This window comes from Ochotona curzoniae, unplaced genomic scaffold (genome assembly GCF_017591425.1).
Source record: "Ochotona curzoniae isolate NIBS_2020 unplaced genomic scaffold, NIBS_Ocur_1.0 contig_2692, whole genome shotgun sequence".
NCBI lineage: Eukaryota > Metazoa > Chordata > Mammalia > Lagomorpha > Ochotonidae > Ochotona > Ochotona curzoniae.
The window spans coordinates 21,091,179-21,112,721 of NW_024465556.1; the positions used below are offsets into that span (position 1 = coordinate 21,091,179).

The following is a 21,543-nucleotide window of genomic DNA, read 5'->3' on the forward strand; positions in this document are numbered from 1 at the left end:
ACATTCAGAGGCAGCTGCCCACTTGGAACCCCGAGACCGGCTCCCACTGGCGTCATCTGGAACGCTGGCAACACACTATTCTAACAAATTCCAGAGCACAGCAAGCACCTGGGATGGACACTATGTCACCAGATGTCAGTACCACCAAAGAGGGTGTTCAAAGCTCCAAAGAGACAAAACAATGTGGTGGCTTATAGCTGAGACTCAAGCCTGGCTTCTGGGCACTGAAGCCAGAATCTGGTCCCTCTGCCTCCCTCCTCACTGCGGCGGGGCCACTCTGCTGTACACACCCCCATCAGGACAAGGGCCTCCGCTTTTGCCTCCTCCGTCTGGGGAAGATGCAGGTTCATCTCGTCACCATCGAAGTCCGCGTTGTAGGGTGTGCACACACACTCGTTGAACCGGAAGGTTCGGTGGGGCTTGACCCTGGCCTGTGGAGCACAACATACAGTCAAAGGAAAAGGATTTTCAGGTATTTATCCAAAAGGCTCTCCAGCTGAAAGCAACAGAAAAAATGGCCCAGAAAAAAGGGACACATTCTATTAGGCAAGCAAATGTCTAGTGTCGTGTGTGAAGTGACACGGCTCATTTGTGGACTCCTCCACCAAGGTCTGTTGCCTCACACGGAGTAGTGGCTTGACTTTAACACCACAGGCCGACTGCAGCCCAGGAGCCAGCACAAAGAGAGCCTTCTGCTCAACTGTCCTTGCCTCCCATTGGCCAGTTCTGAGTGTCAAAACTGCTTAAGACACGCTGACTAAACAAAGAACTGGTCACTTAAACGGCCTCTCCTTCACAAACCAACCTTCTGGGCAAGCAACGGCCTGACACATAGGTGGGATTTGATGCTGTGGGTTAAGCCACAGCCTGCAACATCTCATTTCATATCCATTTCATATTAGAGTGCCTGAGGCCAATTCTCACCTCTGCTTCCTTTCCTATCTAGCTTCCTGCTTATGCATGCCCTGCTGGCAGCAAATGGAGGCTCATGCAGTGGGTCCATGCTATCTACGTGGGAGACCCTGGCTTTTGGTTCAACCTTGCCCAGCCCTGGCTGTTATAGGTACTGGGGGATTAAGTCAAGAGTATGGAAAGTCAAACTCTGATCACTCTGCCTTTCTAGATAAAAAAATGAACTGAAAATAAAAGCTGAAAAAACAAAACAAAACAGAGAAACACTATGAACAAAAGGAATGTTTTATCATAAGAAAAACTGGGGGTAATAAATGTGACAGAAGTGATAGGTTAGGCCCCAGGACGCAGGCAGGTTATGGTTTTGTCTGTAAGCTGCCACCTACAACACTGCTATGGGGAGGATCTACTTCGTGCAATTTCAGTGAGGAGAGGAAAGAAACTGATTCAAGTGCTGGCTGCGCCACTTCCATCCAGCTCCCTGCTAACGTGCCTGGGAAAACAAGGTATGATGGTTCAATTACTTGGGACCCTGAATCCATGTGGGAGACCTAGATGAAGCCCCTGCCTTCAAATGCCATTTCAGCCATTTAGGAGATGAATTTGCGGATCAAAATATTCTCTCTATGTTAACTCTGTTTTTCAAATAAGTAAGTAATTTTAAAAAGCAAAAAGGCACTTTTCAGACAACTGGGAACATCTGAATATGAACTGGATGCTACAGAATATCAAGAAATGGCTGCTGTATTTTTAGGTGTGACTGTGGCACTAGAGCTAGATAGGTTTTTCTTATGGCTGTAAACTGAACACACATGGAAAAAGGCAACAGTGTAAGAGGCAAGAGAAAACAAATGTGGCGTAATGTTGAAAATTTGCAATATACTTCCACGTGTATCTGCAAATTTTTAAATAAAAAGAATTTCTATACTAAAGCATCTAAAAATCAAGTTTCCAGAAAGGGAAGGTTTTTGTCACCTTTTTAAATTCCCACAGCCATAGCCCTGCACTCGTTAAATTCCTCTGATTACCATGTAAACTACTCAGCAACCGAATCCAGAAAAACAACCAGAGATGCCCACTACACACTGCTTGCAAAGGCTGGCAGATTTCACAGCTTTGCAGGGAAGAGCTGTTATGAATATTTAGCAAACTAAAACTGCCATCTCATTTTCATGTTAAACCTCTAGTAAAAGGAATCACTGCTGTTGATAAACTCAATCACAACAAAAGCTGAAGGTCTGGGTTGGACGACCACGGCGAAGAAAAGTCTCTTAAACAGTTTAGTTTCTTAGTTAATATCCAAATTTAAATCACAAGTCAATTTGCTGCCATATCTATTTTTAACACACACTTGTACACACACATATGCATGTACATATTTCTGTTTGCAAATCAAATTAAGCAAGCTGTGGTCACACTGATTTTTAATTTGATCCTGTTTTTATTGTTGAGGATGAATGTGACATTATAAATATTAGAATTATTGCAGAGAAGCTTGAAATTAAAAAGTTTGGCCCAAACTAAAAAGCAAGAGAAGACAGAGGCCAAAAGCTAGGAATAACTGAATTTCAGGAGTCCAGAATCAGCGTGGGAAACTGTCCGTACATCCCCACTGGAAAGGGGACAGTGGCAAGGTCCCCTTGCTTACCAGGTGTGCCATGATGCTCAGCTTGTGCAGCGAGGGCTGCCGGTTGAAGAGCACCACGTCTCCATCTATCAGGTGTCTCTCCACGATATCGCCATACTTGAGCTCTTGGGCCATCTTCTCTCGATTCCCGTATTTCAGAAACCTAAACATGGAGCAGCAGACATGACATCTGAGAACAAGGTCTCTGTAGCAGGTTCCTCCCCTTCAGGGCAGGAACCAAACTCTAAAACGGCCATATCTTACACACAGCACCATCGCTATCATTTAAGACTTGTTTATTTGAAAGTTACAGAGAGAGAAGTATCTTCAGTCTGTTCATCTACACTTTAGACGGTTGCCAAGGCTGGGGCTGGGCCGAGCAAAGCCAAGAGCTGGGAGCTTTATCCAGGTCTCTCACATGGGTGACTGCAGCCTGTCTACTTGGGTCATCCTCTGCTGCTTTCCCCAGGTCATTAGCAGGGAGTTGCACCGGGAGTGGGGCAGCTTGGATACAAACAAAGCCCATACGTGATGCTAACTTGCAGGAAGTGTTTTTACCTACTATGTCACATTGCCACCTTAAAGCATATACATATATATATTTTTTTAACGTTATTCATTTACTTGAGAGGCATAAAGAGACAGATGCTCCCATTCACTGGTTCCTTGCCCAAATGTCCGTAATGGCTACAGTTGGGCTGAGCTGAAAGAATGGACCCAGGCATTCAATTCAAATCTCCCAGGGGTAGCTACAAATTTCCCAAAATGGAAGGCTTCTGTCAGCCCTCTAAATTGCCATAACCATCCTGCATGTACTTGAGTAGCCTCCCAGAGTACATGCTAGCAGGAACGTGGAGCTGGAAATGGTGCTAGGTCTAAAACCCAAGCCTGCTGATTTGAGGTGCAAGCACATGAATTGTTGGCTAAAAATCCTATGTGCCACCAAGAAAAATATTTGCAGCACTGGTGCCAGATGTAGCACGTGAAGCCACTGCCAATGGTGCATCCCATGGGTAATGGTTCAAGTCCTAGTTGTTCTACTTCTGTTCCAGCTCCTTGTTTATGTGTTTGGGAAGGCAGTGGAGGATGGTCCAAGTACGTGGGTCCACGTAAATATGTGGGAGACCCAGAGGAAACAAGCTCCTGGCTCCCAGCATTGGACAGGCCCAGCTCCAACTGCTGCAGCCATCTGGGCAGTGGAGCATCAGATGAGAGATCTGTTTTTCTCTCCTTCTGTAATTATTTCAAATAAATAAAGTAAGAAAAACAGCTGCCTATTAAAGTATGACAGACTTCAAGATGTATCCTAAAGAAAACTGCCTCACAACCACAGAAATACAGCAATGCATCAGCTCCCCACCACCAGGGCCCTGCTGACAGTCCTCTTGTGAGAGAAAAAGGCACAGGGGGTCAGTTCATCTCACCCAGAGAGCCAGAGGAGTAGCATGCACCACGGGGTCAGGAGTGCACAGGACACCTGGGAAACCAGAAGGCACAGACAACCCCTGCTTTTGCACCTCAAGGCACCCTGTCCATCTAGATTCAGAGCAGTCCCAGCCTGGGAAAAAACGAACACTGCATGTGCGGTCAAAGAGAAATCAGAGCTGATGGCTCGAGTAACTTCCACCGGCTGGGATGTCGCACAGGACTCTGCTCTCGGCCACGGCCGAGTGTGGTGACAGGGAAGCTCACCTGGGAAGGCCAGGAGATGGAGTCGATCTGAAGACATACATACCTTTTCATGTGCATATGCCTCTGCTGAATGAAATTAGCTCCTGGGTGAACTTCAGGGCCATTCTGAACCAATTTCCTCAAAAAATGAATGTTAGCTTTATTCACCTGCAGGACCGGAAGGAAAAGAATAGTGAGAGCCTCCGGGGCTGGCAAGGCCAGCTGAGCTGTTTTAGTCTCGACTTTGTTGGTGTGGAGTCTCAGAGGAAGCCAGCCATCCTCAGGGCACCTGCTGACCGTAGTCCAGAGTGTGAGAACAAGGGACTGGCAAACAGCTGGTACCTTCATCAGAAACTATCTGCCAGGGTCTTCTAAAGTCTAACATGTTCTCCCAGTGGCACAGAGGCCCCGGTGGGTGCTGGTTGGGTTCTGTGAGAAGGAAATTCCCAGACCACCAGGGAGCCAGCCGAGGCTACCTGACAATGGCCAGATCTGGGCTAACTGTCTGTCACAGGAGGAGAGTCTCTTGTTACCAGGCCCTGCAGTTCTCCAGATGGCAACCTAGGGCTTTGCTAGGTATGCAGTGATGTAGTTATTTTAAAAAAATAACCTCTCTGAGGAGAGTTAAGCAAGAATGGCGTTGATTAAAGTATGAGATGTGAACCAGTATGAAAAGGTATTATGGAAAAGCTCTTCTCTGTAATAGACATACACATACATCACACATATACACACACATATCATAAAAAAAGGTGGTGAGGGTGGGGCTGGCATTGCGGTGCAGCAGGCACAGCTGCTGCTTGTGATGCAGGTACCCACTAGGGGCTCTAGTTCCAGTCATAGGTGCTCTAGCTTGCTAGTGGCCTAGGAAAGCAGTGGAAAATGGCCCAAGCCCTGGGGTCTCTGTACCTGTGTGGGAGACCTGGCAGAAGCTTCTGGTCCAGTTGTAGTGGATTTGGTCTCTGTGGACTAAATCAGCAGAAGCAAAAATTCTGTCTCTCCTACTTTATCTCTGCTTTTCAAACAAATGTAATACATCTAGAAAATTGTTATTTTATTATGTGAAAGGCAGAGAGAAAGAGAACAAGACAGGGAGGGAGAGGGAGAGATTTCATCTGCTGGTTTACTTTGCAAATAGCTGCAATGGCTGGGGCTAGACCTGGCCAAAAACAGGAGCCAGGAGCTTCTTCCAGGTCTCCCATGTGGGTGCAGGGCCCAAACAGTTTGCCTAGCCTCCCCTGCTTTCGCAGGTGCATCAGCAGAGAGCTGGATCAGAAGCAGAGCCAGTACTGGAGTTCCTGTCACCCAGATGGGAGATCTGGAGAGCTGCTTACTCCCGGCTTTGGCCTGGTCCAACCGCAGCTGCCAACCACTGTGGGCATTTGGGGAGTGAAAAAGTAATGGGGAGATCTACTGGTCCTTTAAAATTTTTTTTCACTTTATTTAAAAGGTGAAATTACATAGGAGAGATAGAGGACAGATGATCCATTGCTGGCTCATTCCCCAAATGGCTGCAGTAGCGAGCTGGGCTGGTTTAAAGGCAGGAGCCAGGGGTAACTTCCTGGTCTCCCACATGGGTGCAAGAGCCCGAGGACTTGGGCCCTCCTCTGTAATCTTCCTAGGCCACTAGCAGACAGCTGGATTGCAAGTGGAGCCGCTGGGACTCACACCGGTGTCCATATGGCATGCTGGATCCAGCCACAGGTGGAAGCTAAACCCACTATGCCACAGTGGCCCCTGTCATTTTACTTTTCAAATAAACTTAAAAATCAGATTGGGTTTAGAAGGGATGCTGGGAACTTTCCTCTGCACGCTATGTGGAACACTGAAAAGTAATGTGAAAGACTCTATTTACAGACCCTTGAACAGCCAAATGGCACTTACCTTCTCAGGGAAAGTTAGAATTTTGGCCACATGAACCGGAACAGCTACTTCATCAATCCGGAGGTTGGGGTCAGGTGAGATGACAGTTCTGCCAGAAAAATCCACTCTCTTTCCAGAGAGATTGCCTCTAAACCGACCTGAATGAATGATTTAAAAGTTACCCTAAGCTTCTGTGTCCCACTGCGTGCTACTGGGAGGGATGTGACCAGCAAGACTGCACTGAGGCTCTGCTCTCTGCATAACAAAGTAGCCCTGAGGGGTCTTCCTTAAGTCCCCAGTAATGCACATTAGGGACAAACTGCACAGACTTCACAGCACTGTGTGCCCAAGCAACCTACCTCTTAATTCCACTGCATACTTTCTAAAATACCCTCAGGATGCGTCATCACAGGGCACCGAAGGCAGGGGCTTACCCACCTTGCTTGCCCTTGAGGCGCTGGACAAAGCCGCGGGTCCACTTCTTGGGAGCCATGTTAAGGGGGATGCCCGAGAGCTCGCTGTTGATGTAGAGCGCGCACTGCAGCTGCAGGAAGTCCCAGTCCTCCATGATCATCTGCGTCTTGGCGCCCGAGATCCGATGCTAACAGGGGTGGGGTGTGAGCAGACAAGCCTGTCAACCTCTCCTTCGGGGACAGGTGTGTCACGCGATGCACAGGAGCCTGGGATGCACTGACCTTCTTAATGACATCATTCAGAAAGATGATTTCTGTCAACTTCATCGTCAGATCATCTTCATTGGTGCCTGACTTCAAGTCACTCACCACGGAGGGTCTGATACACAGGGGTGGCACCAAGAGTCGGGTGAGGATCAAATCGGAGGGCTTACCCGCTTCCGGGTTCATTAGGAGCAAGGGGACATCTTCGGCTGGGATTCGTTTAAATAAGTTCAGAACTATTAAGGGGTTCAAGTTTTCCTGTGTGTAAGGTGGGAAAACAAGGGATAGAGATTGCGTTAGCTTTTATTTTTTTTTAACATGTATTTACTTTTATTGGGAAGTCAGATTCACAGAGAGAAGGAGTTACAAACAGAAAGATCTTCAGCCACTGATTCACTCCCCAAGTGGATACAATGGCTGCAGCAGAGTTGACTGGAAGCCAGGAGCCAGGAGCTTCCTCCCAGTCTCCCACGCAGGTGCAGGGTTCCATCCTCCACTACGTTTCCAGGCCACAAGCAGGGAGCTGGATGGGAAGTGGGGCTGCTGGGACATGAACTGGCACCCATATCCCAGCGCATGCTAGGTGAGGACTTTAGCCAGCAGACAATTGTGCCAGGCCCACAAAAGTTGTTCTTAACAGTTGGAAACAGCTAGTTGGGTTGCTTGTTGAATAAATTCCATATATGGAAAACCATGAAGCCTTCCAAAGACAGCAGAGAAATCTAACTGTTGATACAGGCAGTATCCATAAAATATGGTAAAGCAATGGGCAGGTGCACACACAGTCTACTGTATGGAGCAAAGGCCGTCCTCTGCAGAGGGACAGCCAGGAACAGAGTGTTTACCGTGGAGTCCAGAGCTGTCTGGACGTGAGTAAAATGACCTTTCTCCCCATTCACACTCACTGAAATCTCCTGTCATAAACCAGAATTGCCTTTGAGTAACATCTGATAACAGTGTAATAAAGTTAACAACTCATTCACATTATGCAGGGTATGGCCATTATCAGAGGTTGGAAGATCAATGTCAGTTAGTTTGTATCCTACTGTTTACCCTTGACATTTTTGGGGGATCTAATTTCAGATGCCTTACTGTATGTTATAGGCAGGATCTGCTTTGCATCATTTCAGCAAAGCGCTGGCGCTGTGGTGTAGCCAGTTATGCCGCCACTTGCAGTGCCAGTAACCCACGTGGATGTTAGTTCCAGTCCTGGTTGCTTCACTTTCGATCCAGTTTCCTCCTAATGCTCTTGGGAAAGCAGCAGATATGGTCCAAGCACTTGGACCCTGGCAATTGTGTGTGAGACTTCTGGCTTCAGCTTGCCGCAGCCCTGGCCACTATGGCCATTTAGGGAGGGAACAAGGCCTCTTTCTCCCTCTCTTGGTAACTCTCCCTTTCAAATAAACAAGAGAAGCCTAATAAGAAGAGTTTAATTCAGGAAAAAAAAAAGGTGGGGGAAACACCAATAGCTATGCCCTCAGGACACTGAAGTGAGATGAAGGTACTGCGAGCTGGCTCTGGTCGCTCCCGTGCAGGAGGCAAGGCTTCCCCACACATGGCAGTCCCTCCTCAGCTGTCCCGCCTTCTGCACAGCCCCCTCTGTGCCACCTGCGGTGGTCAGGAAGACGTCTCCATGAACAGGAGTGCGATGAGGGCCAGGCCTCATCTGGAGCCACGCGGTCATCACCAGGCCAGAGCTAAGAACACTGGGAGCTGAAGGGTGCCAGGAGCACCAGGCCTGGCAGGAGCTGGCACCCTTCCAGAGCAGAGTACCAATCCTTTGTGTGCTCCTTGAGTGGCTTAGCCAGAGCCAGGGCTGCCGGCACGGTGAGCTCCTGCTCTACCCCTGCTCCACTTCTCAGCTGGCTCAGGCCAAGGCAGTGATCACAGGGGACCTGCTGCTGCTGCTCCTCGTCCACGACAGCATCAGTAACAGACCTGAACACTATGCTGCAACCACCTGTTGCACAGAGGCAGACAAAGCACATGGCTCTGAGACGGCTGAGAGCAAAGGAGCTCCAGACAGAAGGGGCAGCACGGAGGCAGCTGAGGCCCAGCCGTGGGGTGGGAGCTGCAGTGGAGGCTTCCCAAGGCTGAAGAAAAGCCGAGTACAAGCACACACACAGGAGGGTGGGATGGGAGCTCACCTCTGATAATGGCCATACCCTGTATAACGATGACAAGGAGCACCAATGATAAAATACTGCTGTTGCTGGGTGGTGTGCTCCACGCACCTGCCACGTGCCAGGCACTGCGCTAAGACCCCACCCTCGTATTCTCACAGCAGCCTCAAAGACAATATTCTCATAATCCGAACGCTACAGATGAGGAAAACTGCATCGAGGCTAGATTACGCACCCTGGTGGCCAAGCAGTGACGCATGGTACAGCTAGGCTCCTGTACCATAGGACTGCAGCTCTGCCTGGCCCCAAGGTCAGGGTCCTTAACCTAAACTCCCCTAAACCAGTTGCAGCAGCCTACCTAGATAAAGAAGGGTAGGCTGAGAGGCAGGTGGAGGCGGCAGGGCGGGGATCCTTGAAAGCCACACTGGATGCAGTGCTATGACTCTGAATTGGGGGTTGGGAGGAAGGTTCCTTCAGGGCCAAATCCCTTAGGAGACTTGTTCAAATACCACACCTGGCAGGTGCAGGAGAGTCAGTGTTCCCGATTGAGTAGAAGCAGGGAAGTGGTTCTGTAGCAAGGAAGCACTGTAGGATCCTGTGCAGGCAGCCAGACACACAAGGTGGCAGCGAGTGCAGAGTGAGCCTGCAGCTAAAGCCTCAGGCAGCAGAGCACACAACTGCACACACTCACTGACCGAGGCTGCTGATGGTCCCGTGGGCAGTGCCAATGTACTTTCCACCTGTGCCTTCTGAGCCTGCACCTCAGCTTCCCTGTGGCTGCCTCATCACACCTGACTTTCAGATAGTCCCGTTTCCAAGATGCTCCAGAGGGTCACACCTGGGTGCCCACTCACCTCTGAGTAAGGCGAGGACCTTAACCATTACGCTATCATGCCAGGGCCCTAAGAAACTTTTTAAAACCTAAAAAAAAAAAAAACTACTTTTAGAAAGGATTAAGGTAAGGACCTGACGTAGCCTAGTGGCTAAAGTCCTCGTCTTGCACATGCAGGGACCCCATATGGGGCAATGGTTTGTGTCCCGGTTGCTCTGCTTCCCATCCAGCTCCCTGCTTGTGACCGGGAAAGCACTGGAGGACAGCCCAAAGCCTTGGGAAACCCAGAAGAAGCTGTTGGCTCCTGGCTTTGGATCAGTTCAGCTCCAGCTGTTGCATCCAACTGGGGAGTGAACCAGCGGATAGAAGTTCTTTCTCTCTGTAAATCTGATTTCCACAATAAAAACAAATAAATTAAAAAAAAATTGTAGAGGCAGTAAGCCAGTCCACTTGGCAAGTGGTGCCCGATAAGCACCTGTGGGAGTCACGGGCATCTTTCTTGGCACGCTGTGCTGGTGCCATCTCGGAGAGGTCAGGCACAGTGCAGCAGCGGAGGGAGGACAGCAGGTGAGCGTGTCACCTCTGCGACAGGCACGCGCTTGTGCACTCACCTGTGCCCTGCTCAGCAGTGGCTCCACCTCTTTGTTGTGTTCAATGGCTGTCTCAAAGGACTGAAGGAAAGTGGAGACGACGGGATCTACCACTTTCTTGTTGGTCTTGTATTTCTCGTGGATTATCTTCAGTAATCCACATTTCTTCACGGTACCTGTAAAGAAGGAGAAACCATTTGTTTACTAAGAAGACCAACGATAAGAAGTGATATTTCTAGGGTGTCCTGGCATAGTTTGATTAATCATATGGCTGCAACTGTTGCTAGGCTCTTAAGCCTGGGCAGTGCGTGCGGCCAGCCGAGTGCACGACCCCAGCCTGCCGCAGTACGCAGTGTGTGAGGCCAGCCGAGTGCACGACCCCAGCCTGCCGCAGTACGCAGTGTGTGAGGCCAGCCGAGTGCACGAGCGCAGCAGCCGCAGCACGCAGTGTGTGAGGCCAGCCGAGTGCACGCCCAGCCGAGTGCACGAGCGCAGCAGCCGCAGTACGCAGTGTGTGAGGCCAGCCGAGTGCACGCCCAGCCGAGTGCACGAGCCCAGCCAGCCGCGACTCACCGTTGAAGGCGCCGCAGTGGCGGCAGGTGCTCTTCTTGCGGCACTTCTCCGAGATCTTCTTCTTCAGCCCTCGCTTCTGCAGGTACGTCAGGCCGGGCCTCTTCAGGTAGTCCAGGAACTGCTTCTTCTCCTCCAGGGACAGCAGGATGTGGCAGCAGCTTTTGCAGATCATCTTTTGAGAAGGGAGAGCAGAGGAAAATGTAGGCAAGCAGAGCAAGTTCCTCTGTCTGTAAGCTGACCCCCTTGTCCTGTCCAGTTAGTTCACAGGGCAGTCTCAGAGTGCTCGCTGTGCTCACAGCCAAGTGACAGGGTTTGTTTTTTTTTTAAAAAAAGATTTACTTATTTATTGGAAAGGCGGATGTACAGAGAGGAGGAGAGACAGAGAGGAAGATCCTCTGTCCGATGATTCACCCTCCAAGTGGCTGCAACAGCCAGTGCTGTGCTGATCTGAAGCCAGGAGCCAGGAACCTCCCTCCAGGTCTCCCACACGGGTGCAGGGTCCCAAGGCTTTAGGTCATCCTTGACTGCTTTCCCAGACCACAAGCAGGGAGCTGGATGGGAAGTGGAGCTGCTGGGATCAGGACTGGAACCCCTGGTACGTGCAAGGTGACGACTTTAGCTGCTAGGCCACCGCTCCAGGCCTTGTTTTGTTTGTTTTATTTATTTGAGAGACAGAGTAGCAGAGAGAAAAGAGGATAGCTTCTGTTTGCTGACGGAGTCCCCATTGCCTCCAGCAGCTGAGGGCAGGCATCCGGTTCTCCACCCACACATACAGGTGGCAGAACATGACTACACTGCTGCCTCTCAGTGTACAGCAGGAGCTGGATGGCAGTGCTGACTAGCTGGGACCTGAACCAGGCAAGTGGCAGCTTAGCTAACTGCGCCACAACACTTACTACGGTTGGGTTTTCTGACTTTCTTCGTGCACTTTACATTATTAGCACTATCATTATTGCTTTCTTTAGTGTACAGATACCTCCTTCTCAAGGGAAATGAAGAATTCTGAAGGATTTCGACATCTAGATTAAACCATGACGACTTTAGCGTAAACTTTTCCCCAGACGTATTCTACACCACTCACAATTTCTAATGCCAGTGTCCTTGCCAGCCACCCCAGGATGCACGCTGTGTGCTTACCTGCAAGATGCCTATGACGGCTCGGAAGTACCCGACGTGGAAACACGGCAACTCCAGGTCAATGTAGCCGTAATGGCCCAGGCAGTCGGCCAAGTTTTTCCCGCAGGTTTCACAAGGCCGGTCCTTTTCACTTGTCCCCTTTGGAGGAAAGCACAGCCTGCTGTTCACGGAGAGACCACCGCAGGGTGGGGTGAGGGGACAGGCCAGGGGAATCAGAGCTTTGCCGCCCCAAGGCCCGGGCGCTGCTCGAGATGTGCAGGGCACAGTCCTTGCTCGGTCTGCTCCTCCGCCCCAGGCCCTCCTCCCTCCTAGGCCCTTCTCCATCCCACGCCCTCCTCAGCACCCAGGGCCTCACCATCCTGTGGTCCAGCACGCCGTACAGCAGCGGGGCATGGTTGTTGTCCTGGCTATATAGGTTCTTGCTCACGACCTGGATGTGCGCCTGCTGCCGCATCTCCTCGGGTGACTTTATGCCGAAACAGATGTGGCTTCTGGGAGGGAAACACACCAGGCAGCAGTAAAACCTGCTCGCTTCGGAGGCCACTCTGCACTGCCCCGCAAGAGATTGCCACAGCCCCCGTTGCTTCGACCCAGAACCACTCACCCCACCCAACCCTACTACAATGCAGTTTCTTCTTTTCCTAAAGTTAACTGTGCGGGCCCAGCCCATCACAGCAACTTCTCTTGCTGCTGAATCAAGAACAGTCTGCCCCTTGCATCTCTCTGAGGCCCTGGCAGTCCTTTCTTCCCTTGGTCCAGCCGACAATGCCCAGGAGACTGGCTTCCCCTTTCCGGATGCTGCCCCTGCAGTTCCCCGAGCTCCCTGCTGTTAAAACCCTCACCCTCTTTGTATCCCACACTTGTTCCTGAGTGTGTGTGTCGCTGGTGCACACACCAAGGCCTGTCACATCTCTGTAGGTCAGTTACTGCTCCTCAGTTGGACAGACATAGGCACTTCTTTCTGGAAAGTTCTGCCTAGATATCTCATAGGCTTTTTCGACTCGAAAGATGTGGAAACATACTTTTTCTCCCATGTCAGTCTGTTGATTGTTACGACAAACTAGGTTTCCACTCCCTGTCAGGTGCCGTGCTCTGGGCTGAGGCTACAGATTGGAAAGGGTGGATGACTTGGTGCTCACAGTGCAGGGCAGGAAACACAGAAACACAGAACAGGGCAAGGCACAGAATCAGGAACAGGTGCAGACTTAGCCCTGGCGGAGGGAGTGCAGGAGACCAGCCATGCAATGTGATCAGAAAACCTCTCTGGTCATGTGCTTCTCGTGCTGAGCTGCTGCCTGGACCAACAGGTGTCTGCTCTTTGGCTCTTTAACTTTGCTAGCTTTCTTTTTTTTTTTTTTTCAAAGATTTACTTAGTTACTATTTTGAAAGTTAGGGTTACAGAGATCCTGCATGAACTGGTTCATTCCTTAAATGGACATAATGGCTAGAGCTGGGGCTGGTCTAAAGCTGGGAGCTTTTCCTGGGACTCCTGTGTGGGTGCAGGGGTCCAGGAAGTTGGGCCATCTTCTGCTGCATGTTTGGGTACATAAGCTGGATCGGAAGTGCAGCAGCTGCGACTCCAATTGGCTCCGATATGGGATGCTGGCACTGATGGCCAGACCTGCTACACCTTGGCACCGGCACCCGTTAGCTTTCTTACTGCCAGAGAAGAGTAAAAATTAAAAGCGCAGGCCCTGTGGCGCAGCCGGCTAAGGGCCAGCAGATGCTAGCACCCTGTAGTGCTGCTGGTTTCAGCCATGGCTAGCTACTCGTTTCAACTTAGGGCCCCAGCTACTCCTCTGGGAGAGCAGGTTGGCAGTTCCAGGCCCTTGGCTTTAGCCTGGTCCAGATCTGGCTGTTGCCACCATTCGGGGGATGAACCGGTGGATGTAAGATCTCTATTTTGTTTGCTGCTTTCAATTACATACAATATATAAGCCATTAAGAACTGAGTTAATATAAGGTTGTGCAGAATGGACACGTTGGCAGAGTTTTGAACACAAGAGAGCTGGTGACAGATGACCAGGTGGATAAAGTGATCTTCCACAAGAATGCTCATTGAGATGGTCCCCTGTTGAAAACCCCTCAAATGCTTACAAGGTTTCCCGCTTGCTTCTCTCCCCATGGCACCCCTCGAAGGATGCCTGGTCTCTCGGACCCTGTCTGTGGCTGCATTAGCCGCAGCCAGCGTTAACTGGCCCACCTTCTGCAGCCGGGCCAGAGCGTGCCCCATCCTTGAAGTACGACGCGGGGTCTTGGCACCCAGCACACCCCTGGCACCTGCTGCAGGGGAGCCGGATTCAAGCTCTGCCAAGAACTGTGAGCAGGGGCCTCGTCAACGGTACCAAAGGCAAGGGCAGGGCTGTCTTGTCCCGTGCCCCGGGTCCAGCCTTCGCCCTGGCAGACCACCCTCGGTGTCAGGCGCTCCCGTCGCTGCCCCAAGGGGTCACCGCACGCCTCTGCGAGCGCCAACACCCTGCCAGGGACACCCCGATCCGGGGGTGCCGAGACCTGCCCTCGTCCTCGTGGGCGTTGAGGACGGCGTCCGCTCCCTCCGGGCCCTGCCTCCCCTCCATCCCTTAGGGATCCCGCACGTCTCGGTCCTGCAAGCCGAGAGTGAGCGGCTCTGGCTCCCTCTTACATTTTCTTGGCCACATCCGTCTCCCGGAACTGCTCCTTCACCATGGTGGCGGCCGCGGGGTGTCGGGTTAGAGAGCTGGCGTCCTGAGGGCGGCCCGCACCTGCCCCGGGTGCTCCGGAACGCCGGGCTAAGCGTCCCCGCGCCCAGCCGGCCGCCGTAGAGCGTCCCACGTGGCCGCTCCGGCTTCCGCTACTCGCCGGCGCGTCGGTCTGTGCAGAGAGGCTCCGCACGCGCCGGCCTGGGTCCTCCTGCCACAGCGTCTCCCCGTGGCTCTTCCGGAGACTGCCGCTAAACTCAAAACCATTTCTGATGTCCTTTCTCCGGGTCTGCACACAGGACACGGCCTGACGACTTCCACGCCCATCACCCACATGACAAGCCAGTCTGTATTTAAGAGGTTGTCTTAGGCATTTTCAGTCAGGCAGTGGCTTGGCCAGCCCCACGGCCCAGGCCACGCCCCCACGCGACGCCATCCGGGGGCCTTCCGTGTGCGCTGATATGATTGGCCGGCCCCGCGCGACTCTCTTTTCCTCCCTGGCTGTTTGAGGGTCTACCGCCATCATGGTGAGTTCCCCGGACTCTGGTCCTCATCCGTGTCGTATCCGAGCCATCCTTCGTCCCTCGGCCATGATGAGTGATCGGCCAGCGCGCAGAGCCTCGTCTGTGTCTTGCCGGCCGTGTTTGGTGGAGGTCGATTGCCGAGGGAGCTGGCTGGCTGCCGGCGCGTTCTGGCGCTGTGGCTGCATGGCGCCCGAGGACGTTGGAGCGCGCAGGGCTGGGTGGGCGGCCCGGGACCCCCGAGCTGGGCTGGGCGGCTGTAGGCGGCGCGCGGGCGGAGCGGAGGCAGGAGCTGCCTGAGATCGCGGCCGGGCAGGGACGCCGTCCCCAGGGGCGCACGGAGACGCCATCCCTGCGGGTGCCGCCGTCTGCTCTCTGGTCATTGGTGTTTTCAGGAGATCAGCGCCCTGTTGGAAGGTGGGATGTTCCCTGTTGCTGACTTGGGGGTTTGTGGTTGAGCTCGGGTGACCGTGAGTGTGGTATGAACTCCGATCCTGCGTGTTACCCGTGCAGCGAGCTCGCGGGGAGGGACGCGCCCACGGGATGGGCTGGCCGAGGAAACGTGGCCAGGTGCGCTGTGGAGATGCGCCCCACGATTTCTGCGGGAGGAAATGCAGCCCCCAGGTCGTGTCTTTCTCAAAGGACACAAACGGGAATGCACTGCAAAGTCTAAACATGCATTGGACTGGGCCGGCTGGAGAGGAGCCCGCAGGTGGTGGCTTGCCGCTTTTAAGCCTGGGCCCTCCAGCTCTTTGGTGAAATTCCTTGTGGTCAACAGTTGGGTAGTGTTTGGGGCTTTCTGACTTGGGCAGGGGCCGAGCAGGTGCAGGGTGCTGAGGTCGTCATCCGAGGCAGGTGCAGGCAGGGTCGCGGGCAGGGGGTCGAGGACAGGATCCCACTTCGGACAGCACAGCGACCTCCACCGGGACCGAGTGGTGGGCTCCCCGCGGTCGCATGCGGCTTTGGTTGGTTAGGTGTTGTCCTGAGCGCTTGCTGTCAGGCTGGGGAAATCGGCTTTGCCTTTGTTTTTAAAATCAACTCTGTTCTGTTTTTTTAGAATGACACAGTCACCATCCGGACCAGGAAGTTCATGACTAACAGACTGCTTCAGAGGAAACAAATGGTGAGGAAGGGCCTCCTGGCAGGGGTGCTTACCTTAAGATGCGTTTCGACGGAGCGCACAGTCAACCTCCTGTCTGCTTTCAGGTCATCGATGTGCTCCACCCTGGGAAGGCGACCGTACCCAAGACAGAAATCCGGGAGAAGCTAGCCAAAATGTACAAGACTACGCCCGACGTCATCTTCGTGTTTGGGTTCCGAACTCACTTCGGCGGTGGCAAGACAACAGGCTTTGGCATGATTTACGATTCCTTGGACTACGCCAAGAAAAACGAACCCAAACACAGACTCGCAAGAGTATGTGTCTTTTTAAGATTGGTTTGGCAGCTCACAGCGTTGTGCTGTGGATACATAGCAGGGACAAGGGCACACAGCTTGGGAAGGACCGACCGGCCCGCCTCACAGGCCGTATCTCTGTAGGCAGGCCTGGGGGTTAGCGCTGCAGCCTGGTGTCTGAATTGGGTTTGGAAGGTGGGTTTAGGAGTGGAGGGATGAGGTGGGGGAAGCAGGCTGCTGATGGCCTTGGCATTTGGGCTTACTCTCACAGAAATCTTGGAACCAGGGTTGTTTCCAGGTCACCTGCCTGCCAGGCACTACAGAGTGCACTGGGCAGGGATCCTGTTCCCTGCTGGCGAATGGCAAACGTTGCCAGCTTGAAATGCTACTTCAGTCTGTTCCCTTTAAAACTGTTTGATTCCTGGTCCTCCAGGTACCCCGAGGTCCTGGGGGACCGGCGGAGGTCCTGGGGGCGGCAGGCTTGCTGGGCAGTGTGGATGATGAGACTGTGTGTATGTCTGCAGCATGGCCTGTATGAGAAAAAGAAGACTTCGAGGAAGCAGCGGAAGGAGAGGAAGAACCGGATGAAGAAGGTCCGGGGAACTGCCAAGGCCAATGTCGGAGCTGGCAAAAAGGTACGGTGTCTCAGCAATGCCAGCTTGTTTGTCAATCTTGAGTGTTTGCAAAATGTCGATTTTGTTAATGACTTATCTTAATGTTTCTCCCCCCCCCACCCCCCTGTGCTGGATGACAGAAGGTAACGTGTTCCAGAGGCTGTGTGGCATAGTGTCTGCACCCTACACCTGAGTAGAGTAGCTTGGCCCACCCCCGCAGCCCTGATGAGGGTGAAGCATGGGGCCACATTGGTGCAGCCGTCCCGGAGGGCACCTGGTGAGCCCTGTCGGGGAGTTTTCCTTTGCCCGTTGTGACCTGCTGTTGCAGGAGAGCGGGTCTCCATCCCTGGGATTAAACCCACCGCTCACCACTCCTGGCTTAAGGAACGGCTGTATCGGTGTGGCCCCTGCTTTGCCTGGCGCCCTGTGGAGGCGCCGAGAGATCCTAGCCTTGCTTTCCAATTAGCCCAGAGCTCGGTGACTGGAATGATGAGCAACTTTGTACCAGCTTTGCCAGCTAGTTGTGAATAGTTGAATTAAGGTGGTGGGTTGTTAAATTAACAAATAATCAAGTGTTCTGTGAATTTTTTTTGCTTTCTCCTTCCTACTTGGATTTCTTGTTCATCAGAAATGAAGTGTCTAGCAGGTACTGAGATTGTAAGCACGGTGTGGGGATGCGTCACCTTCACTGAGTTTGCTTTGCATGTTAGCGTTTGTACTTCAGTTTGGTAGCGTGATCAGATTGAATGTCAATGCCGTTTTGAGATAGTTATGAGCAAAGGAGAAGGGCTTGACTCGCACTCACCTGGGAGGCGCAGAAGCACATGGTATGTGGAGAGGTGCCTCACCAGAGGAAGATGGGGAGCACTTGGGAAATGGCGGGGTGTTCAGGAAAGGCTGTAGTTAGTGCTGGGGCTTATTCAGGGCATGTGACCTTGGGCTGTTGGCCCCTGGGCTTGGAGGGTGTGTCATACTGGGGCTCTCGGAGGCCACAGCAAGTTAATTCTAGGGCAGCTGTGGCGGAAAAGCTTGTCTGCACACCTGGCATTGCCTTCCATGTTCTTGCATAATGTCCAGGTCTCTGGTGCCACCTTTATCGAGCTGTTTTTGGGATTATAAACTCCCATCAGAGCCTGTTATAGCACTAACCATGAATGTCTTGTTCCATATTCCCTTTTTGCTTGATTAGCCTGAGTGTGCTAAGGGTCAGGGTGGGGGCTTTTGGCAGACTGCTGCTAGCAAAGTGGACTGTGGCCACCAACTCCCCACCAGCACCTTGGAGGTGTGTGTCAGGAGAAACTGCACTGCTAGAGCGGCTCCCTGGTGGGACAGTGGGCCTTTGAGTCCCACGTGTATTGGGCTGAGCCGTTGCCAGTCGGGCAGGTGCAGCTCCCTGGTCCCACCGCGGACAGGAAAACCAGTTCTGCCTGGGCTGGTGCTGGGCTCGATCGCCTTCTGTGTGCAGTGTGGTGGTTTTAAGTAGTCTCCTTTTGAAGAGCAATTGCAGTGTTTGCTACAAAGTCAGATCTTACCTTTTAAATACTTGCTTGCACTACTTCTGTGGTGTGGATGCTGACTTTGAAAGTGTGCAACTGGGAAAGCTTTTAAAACACATGGTGTGTGCCTGGGTATTTTCGTGGAGGTTGAGTTAGACTTGACTGATCCTCGGCCAGCCAGTGGGGGTACTATGACATGAGCTGCTGGGCAGAGCACAGGGCCTGGGCGCAGCTGTGCGCTTCACGCACGTGCAGGCACTGGTACGACCTGGATGTGGTACCAGGGTGGCATGATGACTTGTCTCTTGTAGTCATCATGCCCCCTTTGCATCAGCCGCAGTAGTCAGGCAGGCGTCTGGATTGGACTAGCTCAGCGAAGGAGAAGGCGTCTGGAGGATGCCTGCATGCACCTGGAGGAGTCGGGCTTGGAAAGGGACCATTAACAATGTGTTTTTTCCCCTCTTTCCGCTTCCCTTCCCCGCCACTGATTCAGTGAGCTGGAGATGGATCACAGGTATCATTCAAGCTTTTCATGTAGATTGTTAGATACTTTGGTTAAGTCTAAAGATCGTGTTTAAACGTTTACCAAATAATTTACCAGAGTTGTAACCTCAAAGTATACTAATAGCATGGTTTTGTGCTTTAAAGTTGTTAATGTTTAACCTGTTTTGTTTTCTAACTTGAATGTTTTATTTCTTAATGTTACATTGTTAATAACTTCACATAGTTTGATTCTAGGTAGTTAATAACTTCTGCATGTGTTATTTTGGATTTTGTGAAGACTTGAACCTTTTTTTAGTTCAAAAGTTTGAAGTTTTAAAACAATTCTAAAGACAGTTGCTAACTTAATCTTTTTCTCTTCACAGCCGAAGGAGTAGATTTTACAGTGACTATCTGCGGAGATTTGCGAGTTTTTCACGGGAATTAATAAAATGTAAAAAAAAAACTTCCTGTGTGTCTCGTTTGGACTACATTTGAAGTTCACCTGCAGTTTTACGTTCACATGTTCCATGATTGTATTTGGAAATCTGCTTTCATTTTGTTGGAAAGGCAGACACGAGGAGAACTGCTCAGGGTCTGTGTAGCCAGCCTGGGCGAGACCGAAGCCAGTGGTCTGTGCCGCTGGGTAGCAGAGCAGGCATGCTTGGCTGGCACCTCCTTCCTGCCAGGGCATCCGTGAGAAGCTGGACTGGGAATGTAAGTCGCAGGCTTTGTGAGTGGCAGCCTCACTACCGACCCATACACCTGGCACCTTTTACCCTGTAACTCAAACCATTGAACTGTCCTTAGTTTGAAAGGCAGAGATGGTGCTTCAGTCCACGGTTCACCCCTCAAATGCTCCGTAGCCGGCTGCAGCCTAGAGTCCAGAACTGCTGCGACCCCAAGTGCTTGAGCCGTTGCTGCCTCGCTGCGTGTGTATTTATTTGCAAGTTGGAACCTGAAGTGCGGGCAGCTTGCTGGAGGCTGCAGGTGTCAGGTGGGGAGTTGGTGCTGGACTGTGTCACCCATGTAGTGGAGCTTGTTGCAGACTACAGTAGGTTGTGGGCTGGCCTTATTAGGAATTGGTGGGCACCAGTAATGGAAGCTGTACTCCTCTGTGGCTGAGATGGGTTGAGAGTCTTAGTAATGCTTCAGGGGTTGCTTGCCTTGAGGCAAGGTAGGCAGTGGTTTTTATGGGTGAGGTGCTTTTAGTCTGCAGTTGGTGTGTGGCTGTAGGGGGCCTGAACAGGTTGGAGTGAGATGTGGAGGCCTCACTTGAGCAGTTCTCTGCCAGTGTGGAACTTAAGTCTGTTTGCAAGAGGGAGTTGTAATTAACCTGTGTTGGGATGTTACAGAAGTCCAACTGTAGTCTTGGTGAGCCCCACGTGCTGGGGGCTTGGCAAGGCTCAGATGAGCTTGGCGTAAGGGCTCAGATGTCCAGTCATTTGGGCTGAGAAGCAGTTGTGGCTCTTTGGGGGGGGGCGGTTGGTGGCCTGACTCTAGGGACATGTATTCTGTCTCCAAGCCACTGCCACTTCCTGTCCCCTCTGTTGGCTGCTGTTCCCTGTTCTACAGGTGTGGTCTCTGAGCTCTTGTGTGGATTATCCTGATCTATGTTTATTGAGTAGGCAGAGTTAGAGGAGCACAGCTGAAGCTGGAAGCTGCTTCTTGGCTAACTTAGACTTGAAGTATGTTCTTTCCCCGACTCTCCTGGGGTTGTCAAACCTGAGGTTGGTCTCCTTGTGCTGTCAGCAGTCTTCAGAAGTGAGCCTCTGGGAAAGTGGCAGCATGTGGCATAGTGGCACTCTACTTCCTGACGTTGGACTAGCTTAAAGAAAATCAGTAGTTTTTGAATGGCAGTGCGGGAGCAGTCATTACCAAGGGAATGGTTGGGTGCCTTTTTTTTTTTAAATTAACATTTTTATTGGAAAGGCAGATATACAGAGAGAAGTTGATAGAGAAAGATCCTCTGTCTGCTATTTGCTCCCCCAGCAGCTGCAATGGCTAGAGTTGACCTTAGCAGCAATCAGAAACTTCCGGGTCTCCCACATGGGTGCACGGTCCCAATGCTTCGGGCCATCCTCCACTGCTCTAGGCTACAGGCAGCGAGCTGGAGCAGCTAGGATTCCACATGGCATCCCGGTGTGTGCAAGGTGAGGACTTAAGCCAGTAAGTTACCATTCCTGATTGGGGTGCTTTTTAGCTTCCCCTAGCTTTGGGTGTTTTCTGTGCACACTGGAGCAACCAGGCACCTTGAACTGTTACCTGCAAGTTGTTTAGAGATAGCTTCTTGCCACCTTTGTACCTAACAAAGTACAAAATAGGTACATGTCAAATATACATTGCCATGGATA

General features: G+C 51.8%; 2 protein-coding genes across 5 annotated transcripts in view; one reads left to right on the forward strand and one right to left on the reverse strand.

Annotated features, from left to right (window-relative positions):
* Positions 1 to 14,762, reverse strand: part of POLR3A (RNA polymerase III subunit A) — a 43,508-nt gene extending 28,746 nt beyond the window's left edge. Inside the window, exons 1-11 of the mRNA XM_040976023.1 lie at positions 14,647 to 14,762; positions 12,361 to 12,496; positions 12,006 to 12,143; positions 10,869 to 11,040; positions 10,317 to 10,471; positions 6,769 to 7,008; positions 6,512 to 6,674; positions 6,095 to 6,231; positions 4,275 to 4,378; positions 2,561 to 2,702; positions 291 to 431 (exon numbers count right to left, since the gene is read on the reverse strand). Of these exons, the coding sequence (XP_040831957.1) occupies positions 291 to 431; positions 2,561 to 2,702; positions 4,275 to 4,378; positions 6,095 to 6,231; positions 6,512 to 6,674; positions 6,769 to 7,008; positions 10,317 to 10,471; positions 10,869 to 11,040; positions 12,006 to 12,143; positions 12,361 to 12,496; positions 14,647 to 14,690 (1,572 nt within the window). The 5' untranslated portion in view covers positions 14,691 to 14,762. The remainder of the gene's footprint in view (positions 1 to 290; positions 432 to 2,560; positions 2,703 to 4,274; positions 4,379 to 6,094; positions 6,232 to 6,511; positions 6,675 to 6,768; positions 7,009 to 10,316; positions 10,472 to 10,868; positions 11,041 to 12,005; positions 12,144 to 12,360; positions 12,497 to 14,646) is intronic.
* Positions 14,763 to 15,109: 347 nt separating this feature from the next.
* On the forward strand, positions 15,110 to 19,676 carry RPS24 (ribosomal protein S24). 4 transcript variants are annotated; one of them, XM_040976028.1, is made up of 6 exons: positions 15,163 to 15,210; positions 16,262 to 16,327; positions 16,411 to 16,620; positions 17,124 to 17,234; positions 19,203 to 19,223; positions 19,576 to 19,668. In XM_040976028.1, the coding sequence occupies exons 1-5, from the start codon at positions 15,208 to 15,210 to the stop codon at positions 19,203 to 19,205; spliced, it is 393 nt and encodes a 130-aa protein (XP_040831962.1). In that variant the 5' UTR covers positions 15,163 to 15,207; the 3' UTR covers positions 19,206 to 19,223; positions 19,576 to 19,668. The 4 variants fall into 4 exon arrangements, with proteins under 4 accessions (XP_040831958.1, XP_040831962.1, XP_040831961.1 ...); XM_040976027.1 differs by lacking the exon at positions 19,576 to 19,668 and adding an exon at positions 17,354 to 17,356 and having other exon boundaries at positions 19,203 to 19,220; XM_040976026.1 differs by lacking the exons at positions 19,203 to 19,223; positions 19,576 to 19,668 and adding exons at positions 17,354 to 17,356; positions 17,842 to 18,802.
* Positions 19,677 to 21,543: the final 1,867 nt, after the last annotated feature.